This window comes from Alligator mississippiensis, chromosome 1 (genome assembly GCF_030867095.1).
Source record: "Alligator mississippiensis isolate rAllMis1 chromosome 1, rAllMis1, whole genome shotgun sequence".
Classification (NCBI taxonomy): domain Eukaryota; kingdom Metazoa; phylum Chordata; order Crocodylia; family Alligatoridae; genus Alligator; species Alligator mississippiensis.
Genome location: NC_081824.1, coordinates 345196491 through 345220667, shown reverse-complemented (window position 1 = coordinate 345220667; position 24177 = coordinate 345196491). Strand labels below are relative to the sequence as shown.

The 24177-nt window shown below is 43.3% G+C and overlaps 1 protein-coding gene across 3 annotated transcripts in view; it reads right to left on the bottom strand.

Annotated features, from left to right (window-relative positions):
• Window positions 1–23127, bottom strand: part of IL1R2 (interleukin 1 receptor type 2) — a 41864-nt gene extending 18737 nt beyond the window's left edge. The window contains exons 1-2 of one of the 3 annotated variants that reach the window (XM_059721010.1): window positions 23046–23127; window positions 11836–11963 (exon numbers count right to left, since the gene is read on the bottom strand). In XM_059721010.1, the coding sequence (XP_059576993.1) occupies window positions 11836–11837 (2 nt within the window). In that variant the 5' untranslated portion in view covers window positions 11838–11963; window positions 23046–23127. Of the gene's footprint in view, window positions 1–5329; window positions 5432–11835; window positions 11964–23045 lie in introns of those variants that run through there. The other 2 variants (XM_059721011.1, XM_006269718.3) reach the window with 2 other exon arrangements.
• Between the last annotated feature and the right edge of the window lie 1050 nt (window positions 23128–24177).

Here is a 24177-nt window from a genome sequence, read left to right as displayed (position 1 = left end):
AAACTGCACCTCAAATCTTGAAAGCAAAACTGCATCTCGTGTGTGTTAAGGCACAGCAGGGTGAAAACTGCAGGCATGCTAGGCCCTGCTGAGGCCATAAAGCATACCAGCACCAGGAGATAGGTGCAGGGATTTCTGGGAAATTGCACCTCAGGCTACTGACAAGCAAAACTCATGACATGGGTGACACTGTGTGTGTGTTAAGGCGTGCTCTCACAGACGCTGGGGCATCTACATGACACAGTAGTGTGCCCCAATGAGGGCTCCTCCTCCCCTACAGCCTCAGCTCATAACACAACTTTAAATGACAACAGGTAAAATAATAATTTAGTGAGCATCAGCACAGTAGCACCAGCAGCATCTTAGGCAGCCAAACTGTGATGGAGCCTTTCTTTCCTCTCTGCAGCAGCTTCTTCTCCAGGAGCTGCCACAGAACTCTCCCTGCCAGTCCCAGATCTGGGGCTTAGATGTGCCCAGGGCCCTGCTTCCTTCCAGTCAGGTGTTAGGAGTGTTGGTCTAAGGACATGGCACTGACAGACAAGGTCCTTTCCTTTGAGTCAGTCTAATCTGGTATGTTTTAGCAGACAAACTGAATAGTTACAGAAATATATCTTAGCAATCTTTCGGGTTGAAAAACCCTTTGTCTGACTGAAGAAGAACCTGCAGTTGGTCTGCTGTTCGTGGATGGAAAGAATAGTAAAGAAGCCAGAGGCTGGCATGCAATGCAGGCAAGAAAGCCATTCAGTGAAAATGGAAATGGAGGCATCAAGGAGGGAGGGACAGGCTGGCGTGAGGGAGGAAAGGGGGACGTAGCAGCACAGATAAAAGTGGAGAGGTACCTGGGGAGTCAGATGTCCGGCAGGTTGTAGTGTGTCATAAATCCAATGTCTATATTGAGTCCATGAGTTTCTGTACCAAGGTAGCTGATGAAATGAAGTTCATAGGCCCGGTTGTGAAAAGTGGTTTGTAAATTCAAACAAGCACCAAACCTTGCTAAGCTCATCACCAGAAGACATCTTCCTACAGACCAAAACACAAAACCTACCAACAATCTCCAGTACCCCTACAAATTGCACACCAGAATCTATCAAAGACAACAATACCCAACTACCTGTGGGGGCACATTTCTCACAAAAAAACCCACTTTGTCTCCAGTCTCTCAGGCCTGATACTGAAAGGGAATTTACAAACCACTTTTCAAAGCTGGGCCTATGAACTTCACTTCATCAGCCTCCTAGGTAGTAGGTAAATAAACTCATGTCAGCTGCCTTTCCACCATGCTCCATGGTATGTTTCATAGTGTCTTGTTTTTATATAAATATATAAATCTATCTGCAGTCCTATATAAATTCTATAAGGTATGTATCTATATGCAAAAGTGGGCAGACGAGAATAGGATGGGGTTCAATGTAGATAAATGCAGGATGCTGCATCCTGGAAGAAGGAATCCACAGCATATATACAGGCTGGGGAGTTCCCTTCTTGAAAGCACAGAGGTGGAAAGGGATCTTAGAGTCATTATTGACTCCAAGATGAACATGAGCTGCCGATGCCAGACCGCAGCCAGCAAGGCCAGCCATATCTTGTCATGCATCCAAAGGTGCATCTCAAGCCGGTCCAGAGAGGTGATACTCCCCCTCTATGCGACTTTGGTCAGACTGCAGTTAGAGTACTGCGTCCAGGACTGGGCACCACACTTCAAAAGGGATGTGGCCAGCCTGGAGAGGGTTCAGAGGAGGGCCACCTGCTTGGTGAGAGGTCAGCAGGACAGGCCCTGCAAGGAGAGACTGAAGGACCTGAACCTGTTCACCCTCAGCAAGAAGAGGCTGAGGGGGGACCTGGTGGCTGCCTACAAACTCATCAGGGGAGATCAACAGCAAATAGGTAAAGCCTTTTTCTCCCCAGCACCACCTGGGGTGACAAGGAGCAATGGTAATAAGCTGATAGAGAATAGGTTTAGGTTAGAGATCAGAAGGCAATTTTTTATAGTTAGGGTAGCCAAAATCTGGAACCAACTTCCCAGGGAAGTGGTCCTCACCCCTACCTTGGGCAAATTCAAGAGAAGGTTGGATAATCACCTGTCTGGGGTCTTGTGAACCCAGCATTCATTCCTGCCTGTGGCAGGGGGTCAGGCTAGATGATCTGTTCAGGTCCCTCCTGACCCTAGCTACTATGAAACTGTGCTGCAAAGTATAAATGTATCTGCGTTCCTATATAAATTCCATAAGGTGTGTATGTTTTTGCCACAAAGTAGAAAAATATCTCCCTTCCTATATAAATGCTATAAGGTATTGTGGCAGGGCATTGTTGGTGCCTGCCACTTTAAGATCTGAGCCAAGCAGCCAGCAGTTGCTTGATTACGGCAGCCATTTGAGATCCCTGGCTGCCTATATAAATAGATCAGTTCCCTACTGGCAGGCTAGGCAGTAACATTGCCTGGCTGCAAGGCTTTACGTATCATCCTGGAGGTAAGGGAGGAGCTCTAGGGGATGGCTAGGAGGCTCCTGGTCCTGGGCATGACCTAAAACTGCACGTGCCAGAAGTGGGTGGCCTGGTGGAGCTCTCAATGGCATGGGAGCCCCCAGGAAATGCCAGGCCAGTTATCACCCTGGTGAAAGGAACGTTGGGGCACCTTAATAACCCTAGCTCCCACAACCAGCTGGGTCACCCCATAGAAGGGTCAGGAAGGTGGACCCAAGAGAGAGAGGGCTATAGACTCACAAGCTTGATTTGAAATCTCCTGACTGGTCAATGCTGGGTCCAGGACCAGAAGGGTCAAAGGGCCAGGGGCCCACCACAAGGGACGCCCAGAGCTGAAGGCCTGGGATTCTGACTCGCCTGGAGGTGAGGCCAGGCCAGTGTAGTTAAAGGTCCTGGGGGGACCACACCCATAAGGGGGAACAGATCAAGAAGCTAGGCAGCCCTGAATGAAGGTGGAGTAGGCTGCCTGAGGAGAGGAACCTAGATTGGGGGGGGGGGTCTGATTGGGAGGATTCTGGGAGCTAGAGTGGAGCCGGTGGATGCCATCTGCGAGGCATGGGCTGTGGTGCAGGGGAGATACAGAGCCAGATAGCACCCCCTGGCATCAGGGCAAGAAAATGGGCAGCCTCCCAACCTAATTAAGATAATTGGATAACAACAAAGGTGTGGCAGGAGGGGAGGTGGGCAGTTGGCCCAGAACAGGTAGGCGGGGCAATTGGTAGATGAGCCCAGAGAAGGTCCCCTGTTACAGGTATGTATGTATATGATGCAAGGTATAAATGTATAGAAATAAAATATAAATGTATCTCCCTTCCTATATAAATTCTAGTGTAATATCCAATATAATTATAAAATTGAAAAGAATAAATCAATGAATCTAGTAAGAAAATAAAAGGGTCTAGAAGAAAGCAAAAGGTATTCTGTAATCCCACTTGCTAGTAGGAAATCATTCAAATCAATGGTAGTAGTAGCCTTCATTGTCTAAAGCTCCTGAGCTGCTGGAAGACAGCTCAGTAACTGTCAGACCCCAAGGCAGAAAGCAGGCCAATTCAAACAATGCTGCCTTTTATGCTGTTTTTCCATCCCTCCCCCAGAGCACTGGGATTGGAAGGGACCTCAGGGAAGGATCACAGTCACTGGCTAGCTACCCCTGTCAAATATCAGAGCAGTCCTTCCCCTGACCCCTTCCCCACCTCTTCGCTCCTCTTTCCCCTCCCTCGTACTTTGTTTCCCTGCAGGCAAGCCCAGCTTGAGCTTCAAAACTCAAAATGTTTCAAAACTTTCAGAATGTTTCAACTGCCCTTGTTTTGTTTCAAGGCTGTTTCAAAGCCCTTCATTTTGTTTCAATTTCTCTGTTTTGAGATCAAAACCAGTCAAAACAGCATTGAAATGAAACAGCTGGTGAAATTTTGCACAGCCCTAATGCTACCAATGTTTCCAGTCATACTTTCTGACTGCAGCGGAGGCACAGCTAAAGTCAACATTTCACACTATTGTTGTTGTTGTGGGTTTGTTGTTTTTTTTTTGGGGGGGGGGGTGGAATTGGCACACACAACTGTGCACCCAAGTTGCATGTGCTGCCACAGAATTCTATGATAAGTTTACATGCACGCAAAAGAGTTTTCAGGTTCAATATTCTATTATTTGGGCACACAAGCAGTGAGAAAAACCCAGGGCATCAATAGAAACCACCCTGAGACATGGACAGAGGAAAAAGCTGCTCTACTGCCTGTAAATTATTAACTATCACACGTGTTCACTTAGCAAGGACAAGCTATAGCTTTCCTTATACAAAACAAACTGGAATCCTTTTTCTTTTTTTCTTTGGTAGTTTTTATCTTTTTTATCTCATGCCAGTTTTAAATCAGTATAGTTCCCTTCTTTTCAGCATAGTAACTCATGCTACATGCAGCAAGTTGAATAGATATACAGTATACATAGAATGTAAAATTCCAAGTTTACATACATAAGCTGTGTCTACAGCAGGCATATAAAATGCTATATATGCGTACACATACTAATGTTACATGCATATATTGCTTATGTGCGTCTGTACACGCTATACACACAAACACACACTAAAAGATGTCTAACACTATCACTACCTTACAGGGCAATTATCAGATGACGAGAGGGATTTACCTTCCATTATGACCAAAAAAACTAGACAAACCCATAGATCTTCCAGTACATACATACACATATCAGATTTGGATATAGACATATGTGGACATACCTTTCTTCTACTTATGAAGAAAGTATTCATTCTCTAAATACCATTCACATTATATTTTTTCAAACTTTCTCCATTCCAGGACCTCAGTTTAGCTAATTACAGCTAATTTGGCTATCACAGCCTGTTTTCAAGATAAGGTTGATTGTTTCATACACACAGTTTACAAAAAAAAAATAATAATAATAAAGCAAAGCCACAAGGAGTTTGGTGTAATTTCTATCTGTAGGGTAAGCTTCCACATGGAGTAAGAAGTGTCCTAGCAGATCAATTTATATACAAGTCCAAGCACTGCAGAAATTCTCTCTTATTGCCCAGTCAACTTCTAAATCAAACCATTTCCCCTGGTATTGTATCTACAGGATATTTCCTGGGAAGTAGGGTGGAATGTTAGCTACTCTCTCTCCTAAAACTAAATTAAAAAATGAATGTTCCTGTTGCATTATTAGGTCTTAAGGTACACATGCCATCCTATAGCAGTAAAGCTTCTCTCTCCTTCAAATAATTTGCCTGATGAAAATATTTTGCTGCCTTGTTCATAAACTTTTTGATCCAGCAATCTCCATAATGTAACCTAAGGAAAAAAAGATCTACATTTCCCTCACATTTACTTACCTGTGAGTCTGCATTTATGTACTCAGAACTTCTTTGTGTAGTTTCTAGCTGTAGGTTACGCTTCCACATGGAGTTGGAAGTGTCCTAGCAGATGAGTTTATATGCAAGACCACACGCTGCAGAAATTCTCTCTCATTGCCCAATCAGCTTTCAAATAGAAAACTTTCTGGACACACCTTATTTTTCTTCCAGAGAGAGAGAGTTTTTGTGAGAAAGAAGGGACAATGTATGTACAGATTTCTCAAACAGGGGAAATGACTGCTAAATGTGACTAAGGTTCCTTTTTTATGACGAACTATAACTTACAAAGGTCTGGCTGCTTGTGGTTTCAAAGTATAGCTGTATTTCCCAATTACCACAAGAATAAGCAGAACTAATGAGAAGTTATAAAAGCTATTTTAATAAAGTTATTTAACAACTAGCTAGATGCTGATCTTCACATCTTTGACTTTAATACGATTGCTTATTAATTTTCATGGACATTATTACAGGTTCTGATTTTCCGCCTCATTCACTCTGCTTTAAATGTTTGTAAACCCAAAATGGATCATCTTTTTTCTGTTTATTTCTTAATTTTTACAGTGGATTTTGTAATGCTTTATGTTAAGATTTAATTTATAAGTGGCATGGAAGGAGTTTATAGATGTTTTTGGCCTGCTTTAGTAATGTTAGCAAAAAGGATAGTATGCCCAACATGGCTATAAGCACATCAGCAGAAAGGAGTTGTCTATATGTACTAGGCTGAATTCATTTTGACCCAGGCTATCTGGAGCAACTAGAGCAATGATGTTTTATTCAATTATTGGACTTCTTAGCACTCCAAGAAACCATACAATGAATAAATAAAGCTAGCATAAAGGGTTGATCATGTCAAACATTAATCTTTGTTAACTCTTCAAAAACTCCTAATAAATTGAAACTTATTATAAAACTACCATTTTATTTATCAAGTTTCAGCATATTTCCACAGCTTAATATTAAGATCCTGGGATAATTCTTAAGAAATTTAACCCACTGCTGATATTATGACCACACTGCCTTTTTTTAAGAAATGGAAGAGACGGAAGAGGAGGGAAACCTCCTGTCTGTATCGACATACTTTAAACACGGTGAAGCAACTGCTTGTTCCTGAATTATACCTGCTCTGAGAATGGAGAGAGACTTTACATTTGCAGGATAACAAGTAGGCACCTGTTGCCAGCATTACGTTAATTATATTAAAAAGAAATAAACTATAAAGGAAAAGGACATGCTATGAAATATACATTGCTGTCAATATTTATTATTTTTGCTTAAGCAGGAACATTGCACCTATGCTGACTGTGGCTGCCTGGCCCTGAGGCTGATTCTACACCAGTTCAACACCTGACCTTTGCTCTTAAGCTAGCTGCATCTCCAAAGTACAAGAAAATCACATGAAAATTAGCCACAGCATAGCGATGCTCTCAATACCCTACATAGTACAGAAATATCCTCTATCTTGGCTTGGGACTCCCCTACTCTGAAAGAATATCCAGTAGCTTAACAGACCCTCTACTCTACTTTCTTCAGTAAAGAGAAGACTCTGGCCTTATAAATCAGTGGGTTCTCAACCTTCCAACCCTGTGGGTGAAATTCAGCATTCTGGCCACATCTGGGGCACCAGACCAAACCCATTCCCCCCACCAGTCCACAGAGTGACCCCACATGGTAGCATAATGGAGCACATAAGACTACCGGATCCAGCCCACAGGGTTCCCCATGGGTCCAGAGATTTGGCAGTAGGGGAGCAGCAATTTATGCTGATACCACTCCCCTACTACCAACTTTCCATACCTGTGGGGAAAGACATGGGGCAGATGACATGGCTTCACAGATCAAAGACTGGGCAACACTGCCTCAGGTCTTATAGCCTTTTCCATCTGTCATAATGTCAGACAGTAGCCCCAACTCTTGCCACAAGATGTAAATTATCTGTCTGGGTGCTAACAGGTCAAACAAAACAATATTTAAATTAAATTTAAAGACTGGCTTGACCTGTGACAATCTTCCTTCTCATATAATAGAGTCACTTGTGATCCCATAATAGTTTTGAGGATCCAGTTGAAAACACAGCAAAAAAACCTAGACTTTATCAAGTGGAGAAAGAACAAAACTGATGGAAAAGACAACTGAACTCTCGGTCAGGGTATGCGCTTGCCAAACAGGTCAGACATGTTCATTCCTTTTGGTGGATATCCCATCTACCAACAGCCACCACCAGAGGATGGGAAGAAAAGGAGCCCCCCAGAACTACATCTTCATTCATCAGCCTGGATCAGACCTACTCAAAATTGTTCTGAACACAGCTCAGATGCTTTTCTGAGAGGTCAGTGGAGGATGAATCTCTAATCTCATGCACTCACCCTAGAATGCTAAGCTTGAGTATGAAGGATGTGGGTGGAAAAGGTCTGCGTGGTGTAGCTCTGGAGGAAATGAAAGATTCATGCTGAGTGTTTTTGACCATTGTGTGCTGAGAAGGCCATGTCACATTGTGAAAAGCTTTTCCTGCTAGCACCAGCTATAAACAAAAATTTACTCAATCCCTATTTGCATTCATAGACTCTTTTAGGGAAGCTGGTGTCATTGAATAGTTTGGTTCTGTATTGCATTCATTTGATAGTGACCAAGGTGCTGGAGCACATCAGGGCAGTGCCTGATTCCCATGCCAGGATAAAGGCTTGTCTACTCACAGTATGTTTCTCCCCATGGATTTCTGGTCCTGCCCTCTGGTCAGCATGAAGTACAATGCCTCTCTCAGTCACCCTGTTACAGGAAGATGGGCTTTTTCCTCACTAGAATATCAGAGTTGAACAAGAAACATCACAAGTCTTGATTATTACTACCAATCCTAGCCACACTGTAGGGAATGTATCAGTAGGTTAAGTGTTCCTGTTTTACAGATAGGCAAATAGAATAGAACCTCAGACACATGGGAAGACAAGTGCAGTTAGCAATGCAAATCAGTTCTTGTGACTTCCTGACCACAACTTTTTTTTTGGAGCACATCGTAGAGCAACTTTGATGCTATATAGTGGCAGCTTGTACCGAATGAATCATCAAGGAACTCCACTCAGATGTACATTTCTATTTATTATTTCATTCAAGAGACACATATAGTTAAGTTGACTGAGCCACTATCATATGATTAAGTATAGAAGAGATCTGGGTTGACTCATATGACAGACTAGGACAGCCATTGTGAATTCCTGGAATTTGCAAAGTAAGCCCACACAAAATAAAACGATATTGCATCACAAAATGTTCTATGCCAATTGATTTTTAGCAAGTCTAGTTCTAATTTATGGCCCTGCATTAGTTCAGAACTGCCAAATGGCCCATTGGTAGCTGACAGAAAGCTGTAAAAGAAGAGGTGCCAGCTCTAAGAAAAATCAAACAGATGGGAGGGAAGAAATGAAATGAAGAATAAGAGCAGGCAGTCCGATTAGCCTTACTGCAGGCAAGACAGCCAAAGTACATGAACACTTGGCCCTCTGTTGCAATCCATGGCTCTGGGGATGCCGGGTGACTGTGAATGGGAGCGCAGTCATTTCATTTCATCCCAAGCAGAGGGGGATGGGGCATGCTCTGCTAATACACGTAGCATATTTTGCCAAAGTGTGGTGGCTCAGTATTGTCAGGCCTGACTTGATCATGGCTATGCACAGGATGAAGACTTCCCCTGAACTTTTATAATGCTCTTTCACTTTCTCTATCTCCTTTATTTTTAGAGGGAGAGTAATACTGTCCCATCTTTCTTCTGTTAAATACTACTGTGAATATCATTCTGAGTAACACTTGCCACCACTGTGCTTCAGAACAGGCACAGATCAGATCAGTGGCTCTGCCTGGATTCCATGCTCAAGGAACCTATCCTCATTTGTTCAGGTCCTGCAGGATGATTAAGTTGGAAGTATCTTGATGAAAAAGTATCCTAGTCCTATGGAGGACCAGATGGAGTTGGGACAGGGTAAGAGCTTCAGAGCTTATTGCCTGCAGTCTTTAAAGAAGAAACACTTGAGAATATGGTAAGAAAAGTATGTTTATTCTGTAGTCATTTAACTTTCTGGGTGCTTGTGCTTCTATTTGTTCATCTGTAAATCAGGGATAATGAAGCATCCCCTACTTTGAGGCTAGGCTTGCTAGTAATAAATACCTGTGGTGTCTTTGTTTAACTGTGATATTCTATAGTGAAGAAAAAGCCCATCTTCCTGTAACAGGGTGACTGAGAGAGGCATTGTACTTCATGCTGACCAGAGGGCAGGACCAGAAATCCATGGGGAGAAACATACTGTGAGTAGACAAGCCTTTATCCTGGCATGGGAATCAGGCACTGCCCTGATGTGCTCCAGCACCTTGGTCACTATCAAATGAATGCAATACAGAACCAAACTATTCAATGACACCAGCTTCCCTAAAAGAGTCTATGAATGCAAATAGGGATTGAGTAAATTTTTGTTTATAGCTGGTGCTAGCAGGAAAAGCTTTTCACAATATGACATGGCCTTCTCAGCACACAATGGTCAAAAACACTCAGCATGAATCTTTCATTTCCTCCAGAGCTACACCACGCAGACCTTTTCCACCCACATCCTTCATACTCAAGCTTAGCATTCTAGGGTGAGTGCATGAGATTAGAGATTCATCCTCCACTGACCTCTCAGAAAAGCATCTGAGCTGTGTTCAGAACAATTCTGAGTAGGTCTGATCCAGGCTGATGAATGATGATGTAGTTCTGGGGGGCTCCTTTTCTTCCCATCCTCTGGTGGTGGCTGTTGGTAGATGGGATATCCACCAAAAGAAATGAACATGTCTGACCTGTTTGGCAAGCGCATACCCTGACTGAGTGTTCAGCTGTCTTTTTCATCAGTTTTGTTCCTTTCTCCACTTGATAAAATCTATGTTTAATTGTTGTGTTTTCAACTGGATCCTCACAACTGTTATGGGATCACAAGTGACTCTTTTCTCTGTTATATGAGAAGAAAGACCAGCAGTGTAAGGATGTGCCTGGGCCAAAGCAGAAGCGGCCACTTCTGGTTGTTGTTGCAATCCCAAACACACATGTGCACCTTCCACACAAGCTGCCTTTTTTCATAACCCCCCCACAAGTCAGCATCCAGTGTGGTTGCACATATTGCCTGTACCCTATCCCTCCAGTTATGCCACTGGGGAAGATCATCATGTAGTATATGGCAGATTATTTAATTTAAAATTGTTGTATTTTACCTTCTAGCACCCAGACAGAAGTTTTATGTCTAGTTTTATACTAGCAAGGGAAGGGACAATGATCTACTGCTCTTAGCTACTTTTCATAATTCACCTGCTATCTCCAGTTACAAAGTTAGATTTTCTTAGAATCATAAAAAATGACTGAAGGAGATTTGTTGTACAAGTCTCTGCTCAAGGAAGGATTATTCCTTTCTAAACCACACCAGAGAAATAACTATCTAACCTAAAAACTTCCAGCATTGGAAATTTTACGACCTTTCTATACAATGTTCTACACTCTTTAATCATGTTTGTAGTTTGAAAGTTCATCTTAATATCTAACCAAGTGGCAAGTTAAGCCCATTATTTCTTTTCCTGCCTCCAGGTGACAGAACAGTTTTGAGTAACACTTGCCACTAAAGTGTTTCAGCATCCTCTTCATAATGACTTTTTGTGTTGGAAGATGATCTCTTCTCTAAAATAAATAATCACTAGACTTCCACCTGTCCTGGTGGACAGAGATGCCCTACTGAAGCAAAAATCCATCTTAAATGTAACAGGTCAATTAAAAGTGATCAAGTTATTCAATCAACCAGAAAGTGCAAATAAAAGTTTAAGGGAAGAGGAAGTTAAGAGCTGCCATTGCTTCTACCTATGGCACAACTAATTAGAGGAAACTTCTATTTAAAAAGCCTGTACCTGAAAACTTGTCTAACACCCCTCACAAAAATACAGTTGGTCCAATACAAGATATCACCAAAAAATCCTTCCATTTTGTATGTTTCCTGGACCGTCATAGCTGCAAAACATTCCAAGACTACTACGATAACAGAGGCCTTATGATCTAATGCAAGTAGGTGTCTCTCATCATCAGGGATCCTGGTTTTCTCCAATTTAAAAAAATCCCCAATTTCTAGTTTAAAAAAAAGTAACCCAAATCCACATTTTTCCATGATTTAAATGAAACACCACAGATTAGATAGATAGATAGATAGATAGATAGATAGATAGATAGATAGATAGATAGATAGATAGATAGATAGATAGATGTGTTTCATTCTAATCACAACAAATTTGGATTTGGGGTTACTTTTTTTTAAACTGAAAATTGGGGATTTTTTTTTTTTTAAATCAGAGAAAACCAGGCTCCCTGCTCATCATCTGTAACAAATGGGTTTGGCTTATCTATACAAGCTGAAGCATTAAGGGGAAGAAAAGAATGTATAGTCAGCTGTGTGTCATTTCTCCAGTGTGGTCAGAGCTGCAGTGCACCTGCATACATTTTGCTGGTTTCAGTCCAGCTGGAGCTTGTCGTCTCAATCCAGACTTTTCTGCGTTCTGTTCACTAGTACTGCATCCATGTAGTTAGCGGTCAAATATGCTGTATGGACTTATGAGTAGCCAAAGCCTGGTAGAAGAAATAAATAATTAATATAAATAGGGCTTCTTTCACTGTTTTTCATTTGATACAGAAACAAACCATCCCAAAGGATTCAATTAAAGGAATAAAATGGCAATATGGACCAGCATGATATAGTGTAGGTATTTTGCTTGTTTTGTTTCATTTTCTTTTGTTGTGTTTAGTTCTTCTTCATACAGTTTTAATGTCACATGGTATACAGTAATAAAGATGACAAAGGGTATGCTTTGGTAGGCCTACACCTGGGATGGGCAATTATTTTGGCTAGAGGGCCATTTAATCAGTTTTGGTGTGCTGATGAGGGTCACAAGGGTAGCCCTGCCCCTTGACAGGTTCCCTGCCTCCTGGTCACCATCTTGGGACCAGAAATCCTGCTCCTAACCTCCGATGTTTGCCACACAAAGTCCCTCCCCTTGCCCCCAGAAGTACTCCGGGGGGGGGAGGGGGGGAGCCTATCAACTTGGCACCAGAAAAAAAACAAATCATGCACTAAAAGTGAAACACCTACTACCTACTAAAACTTATTTTAGTTTTATTACAAAAAATATTGTTTTCATGATTTGTGTTTGCATAGTGTACATAGAGGTGACTGCATAGTAGCTCAAAAATAAAGTCTTAATCTTGTATATTGTTTGTGGGGTGTGGTTGGGAGTGGGTGTGCATATGGTGGGATGTGTGTGGGTGTAAGTGCATGTGTGGGGGGGGTCATGTATATGTAGGGGGGGTTGTGGGGGCAGTGTGTGTATGTGAGGTTTGTGGGGTCTGAAGGAGGGTGTGGGGACCTCCCTCCAGCTCAGGCAATCACTGGCAAATGAGTAAGATAATCTTCCAAGGATCTTAATAGTGAGGCCACAGGTGAGAGGCCACAGCAGAGTGGCTCCTAAATAGGACTGCTCAGTCATGGGTGCAGCTGCTGAACTGCTCTTACTGCCTCTGTCCTTGAACAAGACAACTGAAGCAAACACCCACCACCTACGTGCCAATCCATGACTAGGAACTTCCAGATGTCACAGTCCTGTCCCCATCGCCGCTCGCCAATCACCATAGGACTTTCCTGTTATGCAGAGGAGATGCATAGTTCCCATAAGGAAGACACCTTTGTGTGACTTCTTTTAGCGTGAAGATATTGCCAACAAACGCATGGTCCTTGACAGATAGGGATTGAAGTCCCATGGCATAGAATCCAAGATGATTGGAGACCCTTGATCTGCTTCAGGTTTCATCCGGCTCCATAGCCGCTGCAAAGGGAGTTACACTTTTCTTCTGCCTGGTCTGCCATTGAGGTCTTCTTGGATCATTCTTAGTCAGGAAACCTACCTCTTGACCTTGCCACCATGGGTTACCCTACCAGAAGCATAAAGCTCCTGATGGCATTGGTGTCTGGATCATTGGAACACACAAGCCTCTCCACCACTACACGGTGGCAATCCCCAGAGAGGGACCCCCCCTCCACACTTCCCCCCGTGGCACACAGCCGCCACCACCACAAGCAGCAGCAGATGGCAGGCCCTCAGGGCACTCGTGGCCCACACAGGCACTGCCACCCAGTAGCATGCAGCTCCAGCCAGAGTTTCATACGGCAGCAAGGAGCACAGCCAGGCCAACCTGCTTCTATTGGACTCCTAGCAGCACATTTGCAGCTCCCAGCACTTGTGCACCCCCAAGGGAAGCTCCATGCGATGGAGCCAGTTGCCTTTCCCACTCCCTGCCACTATGTGCAGATCCCGGGACTCTGCCAGGAAGCAGGGGGTGGGGGAAGCAGCCAGCTCTATAATGTGGGGCTTCCCTCAGTGGTGCATGAGTGCCAGGAGCTACATGTGTGCCGCTGGGAGCCCCACACAATAGAGATGGGCTGGCCTGGCTGCACACCTTCCTACTATGTGCAGTTCTGGGTGGAGCCACTCACTGCTGGGTGACAGCACCTGCACAAGCCACAAGTTCTCCAAGGGCTCACCACCTGCTTCTGTTAGCAGCAGAGGCTGTGTGCCGGGGGGGGGAGGAGGAAGTGTGTGGGGAGGTCCCTGCACTCCCCTGCCCCCCCCCACACTCACACCCTGCCCACCCAAGCTCTGTGTTCCCACAACCCTGCTGGGTGCAGGCTCCATGGCCCCACGCTCCCTGCCCAACCGCAGCTCCCCCACACCTCTGTCGCTTTCCTAAAAGTAACCCCAAATCCACATTTTTTGTAATTAAAATGAAACACCATTTATTAGTTGTGTTTTATTTAAATCATGGGAAAATGTGGATTTGGGGTTACTTTATTTACATAAAAAATTTGGAATTAAAAAAAAAAAAAACAAAATCGGTGAAAACCAAGATCCCCGGTAATCAATCAATTTAATTTTAGTGTAGTCTTCCTTGAGGATTTTGAAGTTCTCATTACACCCCAGCCAAATAAATCTCCAGAAAAGAAAGGGTTTACATGCTTGATCTCTTAGGAAAATATAATCAGAAAAAGAGACTGCCTCCCCCCCTACCCCTAGCACCACCACAACCCGCTCCCTCCCCACACACATACACATTTTGTTTATTTGTTTAAAGGAAATACCTACTGTCACTTTGTAGGCCTTTTTCTGTATCTCAGCACACTAAAAAGCCAAAATATTTTCCTCCTCTCCTCCCCCACCTTCCAAGTTCACATGAGATTTTAAAATAACTAAATAAACCAAACTTTTATAACATAAAATATGCAGGCAATGAGATAATAGGGACTGTAAAAGACAATACACTTCATCAGTTGGCAATCTCAAACTTACCTCTTGCCAAGTACTGGATATTCTCGCAGGTCATAAAATTATTTACAGTAAAACCTGCATTTATAAAACAGCTCTGTCCTATATCTTGAATGATCCCAATGTGTTTTACAGATGTTAAAATTAAATTCAGGGATATATACAGGTATTACTTTAGCTATCATTACTATTTGGACATTTCCTTGACAAACTATAGCATTATTTATTAACAGCATACAGCAACAATATACGAGAGAGGGAAAATATTGCATTCAACTCAAGATACAGGGAGATAAACTATGTAGATTTCATGTAATTGCTGAATTTGCTCCTGAATTGGAGCAATGGGAACAAGACTGATATTTTAAAATATAAGATCATATTAGCAGATGGGTTAAAAAGCCCACCCAGGGAATAAGAAGGGCATTTTGGAAGAACAACAGAGAAAAACCCTATGAGATAGTTTTGTTTTGTTTTTTAAATTAAATGTAACTATAATTGTTGAGAAATTATTTTTATAAAGCAGTGCAAGTCAGTTTTAAATATATGTAATATAATGGAAGGACACCGCACAACTGAGACAATTTACTGTACATTATAGGTTACTGTAAGTATAAATGCTGTATAAATTTAATACCAATTATTTGTTTTCTTTAAATTCATCTCAGTGAAATCATTCCATCCTACTGACTCCATCTTTCTAGAGAGGACTGAATTGTAAATACAGGCCATACAACTTTCCATTTCTTGCTGCTTCTTTTTTTAATTCTCTTGGATCACATTTCTGTGGTGTGTATTAGTTATACTAATGCAGAAATTAAATACATATACTGGCTGTAGTCACAGTCGGTCTGTTTTGATTTCTTACAGAATATTAGTGGGTAATGAATCAGAGAACCTTCTTACAGTGCAAAATGAATGACAGTATAGACCCAAACATACAAAACCCCAAGTTTCAGTTCTAATCCAAGTAGTGCACATTTAGTCGTGCACATTAAGTCGCATGCAAAAAAGATTGGCAGGCAGAAGATATTGTAGACAATTTAAACGGGTGTAAGAGCCTCACATATGTGAGTGTGTGTGTGTGTGTGTACATACATACATATACACATACATTATACACACACACACACCTTACTATGCTAAACACCATGATGGCCAACAACAGAACAACAATCTGAATAACACTTAGAGTGGTCTACAAAAACAGTATGGCAGTCTAGGGTTATCCCCACACCTGCCCATCTAGCTATCCACCAATTGATTCTGCCCCTAGCACCTTTCCTGACCCCAGTCTTCTGACCACCCTGTCCCCATCACACCTATCCCAGTCCTCAAGAAATCCAGCTCTTCAGTCTCTTGTCATTTCTGCTCCACTGGCTTTGCTAGTTTATCTCCCCTTTTGTTGTGCCATCTCCAGACCCTCCATCAATTGTTCCTGCAGTGTCTGAATAAAATGTAGCCCAGGTAACTTGGGTATATACTCCCCTTCTCCAATTGAAGGGGATTGTTAGCTGGCAGGTGTGCTGTGGGGTGGGAACTGCAGACCACTCAGTTTCCCTATAGAACCAGGTCAGGACAGTCAGGGGACTTAACTATATACAAATTTATTTACATTAACTTATCACAAGCGAAAGGAACATGGATATAAAACATATGTATAATATATTTATTTATACAATATCTAAACCAGTAACATAAACAATACCCTCTAGGTAAACAACATAAAACCTTATACCAGTGCTCCAGATACAGGTAAGTCACAGGTAAAGTATCTGATCTGAAACAGATGAACCCTAAAGATAAACTCAATCCCGAGGGGAAACCCCAATGCCCTTGGGCTTTGCCCTACAAAGAAGCTGGTAACTTTAGGGGGGCCCTCCCAGGGGGACCTCCCCTTTCAGGAGCCCTTAACTAACCGAGGGGGGACTCCCCTCCCTGTGGGAATCCTCTTTCCCTGCAACTCATGGCTCCCAGGCCTGGAGGATGGTCCTCGTCCTCTGTGCCAGACTGCTCTCTCACCTGCAGTGGGCTTCGGGGGGGCGGGGGGAGATCACTGTCCCCTGGAACAGGGCTCCGCTATGCAGGGCTTCTGGGACCTCTGGCTGGGCCCTGTCTGCTGGCTCAGTAGCCCCATCACCATCTGGCTGTCTGGACTCAACCTTTTGCTATGGGTGGAGGCCTGGGCTGCCTCGTGCAGCACCAGGCTCAGTCCGCTCCTGGACCCTCCATGCAGTGCCTCCCGCACCGAGCTCCCAGCCTTGTTTTGGGGGTTGAGGACCTGAGCCGCCCAAGCGCTCCATGCACCATGTCTCTGGCCACACATCAGAGGTTACAGACCTGAGCCGCCCCACACAGCTCCCAGGGTCTGGATGCCGTGCTGCACACCGAGAGCCTAGTTGCTGGAGCCATCTGTCGTTCCCTGCTGATGGAAGTCTTCAGGGTCTCTTCAGGCTACTGCTTCGCCCTGCTGAGCAGCTCTCCTCAGCTCTTCTAAGCCCCGCTCTTCTCACTCCCTGATGTGTTCTCCTCATGCTGGGCACGCAGCTCCTTTTATACGCTCCAGGGCTCCGTCCCTGAAGTCTTCCAGACCTGAGTGTTGCAGTCTTCAATCAGGTCCACGGGGGGGGGGGAAACTCCTCTCCCCCTCCCCTCAGGAAAGGGGTGTGATTGAACTCCTCTTGCTGCCTCGTAATTGGGGGATGAGCTCCACCAATCAAAACAGCAAGATTTCAAGCCTGGGACTCAACCCAAACTCCAAAAAGCAAGCCTGCTACAAAAATATGCCCCCCAAACCTATCATTTCTACCCTACTCTCCCTGCCACATCTCTACCCTTTGGGGTTTTTCAATAGCCCCAGGCCTTGAGAGGAGAGCAGCTACAGTAGAGTTCCTTTCTCACCTTTCAAGCCAGTGTAATGTGTGTGATATTGGATGTCACGTACTGTAAAGTTGTAACATGAACTACAATGCTAGAAGCCTCCAAGGACTGGAGAAAGGAACTGTTGTGTGAACTGCAGCTCCCAGAAGCCTCCAGGGGACTGAAGGAATGGACTGCAGTGTGCACTACAACTTCCAGAAGGTGGCAGGAGGCAGGAGAAAGCAGAAGGAGCAGCATTGGAGTGTGGATTACCATGGCAGAGAGAGACAGACATATGACCAGATAGGTTCAAAAGAAATGACAGAGCTACGACTGCAAGCTGCAGTAGCAGGGCTCAGACATGGAGCCCAGGCAAACAGCAGTTAAGTTTTTTAAGGGACCAGAGACTGGTTTGAATCCTGCTGGGGTTGCGGAAGGGTTTAAGGTTCTCAGTTGTGTACATCATGGTGTTAGTATTATCTACTGGTTACCTGTTCGTGGATGATTTCACCGGGGTCACTGTTTACTTCCTGTTACCCAGACCCTAAGCATATGTACCTTAATGTTAATATTTATTTAGCTGTGTCTGTCCCCTTCTCTTTAGCCCATTGGCTTGTGACCCTAATCCCCAGCATCTCCTATATAAAAGTGGGAGTTTCTGTTGTTGCCTCCCTGTGCCAGTTTCTGGGGTTGCAGGATTTGGTACACCAGGGGGGCTTTTCATCCCCTTACCTTCTAACCAGAACAGGCATTCAAAGTGGCGATCAGGGGAGCTATCTGGTTGCTCAGAGGCAGGGAGTGAGAGGAGGGAGTGGAGTCACAGTGGGCTCTATTCTACTGCTTCCATAGTGCTCTTGAGACTATCACTAGGGAGCATACCTGGCCCACATACTTGTGCCCAGAATCTGCCAAACCCAATCACTAGGCAATGAAACCTCCCTAAAGTGTCCCCTGCCTCTACTATCAAGCACATCAGAAAGAGAGCTTGGGAGCAGCAGAAGGAGGAGCCTTCCAGGTGATTTCACTGTCCTATGTCTGGGTCAGGCACATACAGAGCAGGAGTGTTAAGTGAGGCCAGCTTCCCAGTGGTGTTCTCAGGAGCATGACAAAAGTGGCATGCATATACTGCTGGACTCTTTCCCCCTTGTACCTTCCTTCAGCGCCCCCAACTTCACTCTCATGAGAGGGGAGAAAATGTTGTTTTTGTTCCTTGCAGCAAATTGAATTGGCTGCTTCCCTTGGGAAGTGAGGCAAGGGGACAGCACACAACTAGAAGAGTTGTCTCGCCACTAGTGTCCGTATCTCAGCAACCCCAGTCACTATTTAGAAACTCTATTTTCCAGACCCAGGACTGCATGCACTATAAGCTTGGGCTGTGAACCTATGTGCCCTGTTTTCTTCCCTGCCTGAAGTCAGAAGAAAACTATTTAAAGTACAAATTGGTAGCTGTGCTGGAAGAAAATGCTGGTGGCTTTGGAGGACAAGTGCTTGACTTCGGAGATCAGAAAGGCTGAGGAGTACTTGGACAGCCAGGCTTGGAAAACCTCACCCCAACCCAAGTTCAAAGAACCCAGGAACTCAGCATCATTTCATATCTAGAGTCCTGGGCAATAAGAAAGGCACTTCATTTGAACTGCAACAAATTCGATCTTCATTTCAAGTGATGTATGTTCAGTGCTGCTGCTTGCAGCCAGGAGGTGTATTGTATGCTTGGAGCTATTGCAAAATTTTCCAAGCACATTGAGCTTCCTGGTGTCACCCTCCAAAATGTCCCCAGTAAAACTTGTGTTCCAGCCTTCAGGAATCTGCAGGTTGTTACAGCAATCAAGAAACCTGAGTTTGGAAATTTAGAGAGAAGAATTGGCAATTCATAATCACAGGAAGCAAGGGCTGCCTATAAATGTGCTTGGCAGTGGGGGATGCATTTTAATTAAAGCAGTTCACAGAAAGCCACTAATTTAAACAGCTCACTGTCACATGTATTAAGGCCTACATGTTTCAAAATGGCTGTGGGACACTTTATCTAAAGCTTATTTAATGAGTTTTAGATAAAGTGCTCCCACAGTCCTTTTGTAATGCATGGGGGCTTAATACACATAATGGTGAGGCGACACTGGAGCATTCTAATTAGAACACAGAGCAGAACTGATTAATTAGAGGCCTATTAATTGATTAAATAGGTGTCTATAGGCACCAAAGAGGATCAGGAGACATTCTGCAGGGCTGCAGGCCAGGAGGGGAGGGGCTGTAACCATCAGAAAGAAGACTAGAAGGCAATCCACACAGGCAGAAGTACCAGAATCTCAAAACGGAAACTTCAGAAAGCATCTTTACGGATCTATCCAGTCCAATGGAACAGACTTGGGAAGGACATGCTGTAAGTAAATATTGCTGCTCAAATCAATCTGCAAACTTATCAAACAAACTCTACACAAAATCTCCAGTTATCCAAAGATGACAGATAGTCCTTGATAGGAATTGTATGCTAAAAAGAACTGTAAAAAAATATTCTGTCGGGGACAGGATGGGTATATTGTTTTCCCTGGAACCAAGATACAAGACTGGATAAGTTTCTACAGTGAGCAGACAGTGGTGATGTTCATAAGTGGCACATATTGCTTCATGTACTACTCACCAATTATAGATTATTTCAGGAATCTTAGAAGAGTACTAAAGAAGAAGAATGTCTAAATCCCCTTTTCAGGGATTTTTCCTGGTTCACAGCAGGAACAAAAAAGACAGAAAATTTTGAAAGCCGACTAGCAGCTAGTTATGTGCTATAAGACTTTGGTTGGGTGGAATAATAAACTACATCCTTTTGTGAGAAAGCTGAAAAGTGGTTAATTGCCTCTTCAAGGATAGCAGCCTGAGTAATAAACAAAAGGAATTGAAGTGACTCATTTATGGGGATAAACCTGACTTTGCTAGTATTACTGAAACCTCACAGATCTCATAAATGTGATCTTGGTTATACTTTATTTAGAAAGCATGTCTGGGTAAAAAAGGAACTGGGGGTAGAAATGTGAAAACCTGCATCCAGTAAAAGTAAATGAGGCAAAAAATAAGTTCTTTGGGGAAGTGCCAGAAAACTGAGGGGAAACTAACCATGAACTACTATTTTAAAAGGAAAAAGGGAATGGCACTGATTTCAGGCAAAATAAGAAAATGGATGATAAAAAAGTAAAGCAGCTAAGGATAATTAACAGTGAAAAATTATTGAAAACAGATCTCGTCAAAATAGCTTACTATCTTGTTCGATAAATAGGGATCCTGGTTTTCTCCAATTAAGAAAAAAAATCCTCATTTTTCAGATTTAAAGTAATACAAAATCTACATTTTCCCCATGATTAAAGGAAACACCACAGTATATATACACACACATCTATATATCTATATGGATAGATTTAAAAAAGTAACCCCAAATCCACATTTTTCTGTTATTAAAATGAAATGCCACTAATATCTATCTATCTACATAGATAGATAGATAGATAGATAGATAGATAGATAGATAGATAGATAGATATTAGTGGCATTTCATTTTAATAACAGAAAAATGTGGATTTGGGGTTACTTTCTTAAATCTAAAAATTGAGGTTGGGTTTTTGTTTTTGTTTTTTTAATCAGAGAAAACCAGGATCCCTGATGATGAAGTACAAGTCATCCAAGGTTCAAGGTAATAGCACTGATGTAACAAGACTTTTGTAATGTATTTTAGTTGGTACTGCACAATAATTTAATTATCATTAGTGCTATATTTGGCACAGGTGTGGACTGCCACTGGAATACAGAGTTCTGATGGTCACAATTCAAGAAGGATATTGAAGAACTGGATAGAGTTCATAACAAGGCACCAAAAGTCATAAAAAATGCTTTATACCTGTACAAGACTCAAGGAACTCAATTTATTTACATCATCAAAGACTGTAGCAAAACCTCCAGTTTTTTTCTTTTTTTTTATTTTAAAATACATTCCCTCCCTTCCCCAACTATTTCTGACTTTCTCTCTCCCTCTCTATTCCCTATAGATAAGTATGAGTAAGCTAAGACAGAGGATAAGCATTAGCATTTTTGTAGCAAGTTTTTTTTTTCTTCTCTTTCTCCTTCTTTGATCCACTGTTTTATATTGTATAATTATTATGTTTATATTGATTTTTACTATGTGATTACTGTTTTACTGATTTTTACTGTTTTTGTTTAATTGATACTATATAATTTAGGCCTACATGTGTAAGTTAGCATAAGTAATGTCAAGTTTCCATTTTGTATGTCAAGCCTCCATCCTGTGTCCTCTGCCTGGGTGTAACCTACGTTGTAACTGTGACTCATGTCTAACCAGTCTCATGTAAATTGGTTCCTGAATGAATGGGGATGAATGAGGGTGCTTGAGATACAATGGTAGCAGGCCTCTACTGAATAATCAACTCAATGACTGGACTATTGCCTTGCACTGACTCACCCAGGAACTGGGAACCTCACCAGAAACCCAGCATTTGAAAGACAAAGACCCTACAGAAACCAGCAACCCCACCATTGTGTCCTACCAGACAATGAGGACACCTGGATCTGCATGTGGGCGTCTGGGCATGTCCCTGCCATAGGAGGCACAAGTAGCCCACCCCTATAAAAGGGATGGTAAAGTGTGACCTCCTTGGGATGCCCTCTCCATCTGGACTGTGCCACACCACCTATCCACCCAGAGGCCCTGCCAGCGACCCCCTCTGGACAACACTGGGGAAGACCCCGACTAGCCATCGAGGATCAACTCTCAGCCCAGGATAGGTAGCGATCACCCACCTTTCTTCCCCAAGCACAGGACCTGGACTCTGTCCCTACACACTTTAACTTCAGTCTCTCCACCAAGACTTTTTCCTCTCCTACCACTGTGTGGGTGCGTGTGTCAGTGCTTGTGTGCATGTAGGAACCAATAACTTAGTGAGCTGTATAGTATACTGCCTGTTTAATAATACTGATATTCTTGACCCCAAGTTGGTCTCTGTCTTGCTGCAGGCTCCCAACTAAATCCCCATCTCTCTGACCTCCCTCTGGGCCTCATTCCTCTTTGGTGCCTGTACCTCCCCCAGCTCTGTCTTTCTCCCCCTCTCTGCTGACCTCCCGGCCCTACTCTTTGGTTTCCCAGCTTTAGCCCTCTGTCCTCTGCCTTTGCCTTCCCCTGATATCTCTCTCTATTCCTGCTTGTCTCTCTCTCTTTATCTCTACCTTCTCCCCAATCCCATCTCTCTCTGCCTTCTCTCCCCTATCTTTCCTGCCTCCCTCTCTGTTCTCCGGCTTCCCCAGCCCCAGCTCCACCCAAAGCTTCTCCCCGAAAGCCTCTCAAGCTCCCCTGCAGCCTCCCAGTTTCCCCCACAACATCTCCAACCCCCTTCCCCGGAGTCTCCTGGTTCCCCCTGCAACCTCTCCAGCTCCCCCACAGCCACCTCCAGGTCCCCCCAGTCCCAGTTTCCCTCTCCCCACATACCTTTCAGTTCCTCCTCAGCTCCAGTCCCAGCCTCTGTGCCGGCTTCTCCCTAGCATTGCTCCTCTTTTCTTCCAGCTTTGGGCGTTTTCCTTTAATCAATTAAGACCAATTAACCTCAAGTAACCCCAGCTCCCCTCCAGTCTTCTGGTTCTAATCCTGGCCCTGGCAACTTTCACTCTCTTATTTTTCCCTTTCTCATCTTAACCCCCATCCATCTCCCTCCTTCTGGAAATCTTTGACCCTTGACTTCCCCTCCCATAGTCACCAAGCACCCTAGGTATCCCAAGTACCCTAAGCACACAGACACCCCGCACCACCCAAGTTAGGAACTCACCTGTGTGTATGTGTGTGAACTGGCAAATATATAATTGTGTGCATGATATACAAATTAGTGATCCATGTATTTGTATTGAGTGTGTGGGTATTGACAACTGATTTTTGTCTAATTTTTGTTGTTAATAGTGTGTATGTGCTTGAATTGGTGATAGGTGTAATAGATAGACTGGTAATCTTGGATGCATATGTGCCTGAGCTGGTAGAGAGAGAGAGAGAGAGAGAGAGAGAGAGAGAGAGAGAGAGAGAGAGTGTGTGTGTGTGTGCATGTATGTGCCTAATTGATTTGTGTGGTTGTATATGTGCAATTGTGTCACACCCTCCTGCCTAACAGTGCAATTTTAAGATCCTAAGAGTTGTCCTGTCCCCACAGGGGACAATGGTCTTTATTATGCAAGAGGCTTTGAAATTTTTGCATCTGTGATTATTAAAATTATAGAGATATATGGTAGACTTGAATTCATCGGCGTTACAAAACTTAATATTGTGCAAGTAATTCATTCACAGGGATCCCGGTTTTCTCTGATTAAAAAAATCCCCAATTTTTCAGAGTAAAAAAAGTAATTCAGAATCCACATTTTTCCATGATTAAAATGAAACACCACTATATATATCTATCCAAGTGCCCCTGAGGACTGTATATATATATACAATGGTGTTTCATTTTAATCATGAAAAAATGTGGATTTTGTGTTAGTTTTTTTACTCCAAAAATTGGGGATTTTTTTTTTTAATCAGATAAAACCAGGATCCCTGCTCATCCACTGTATGTACATGGTCCACTTACCACACCTTGCAG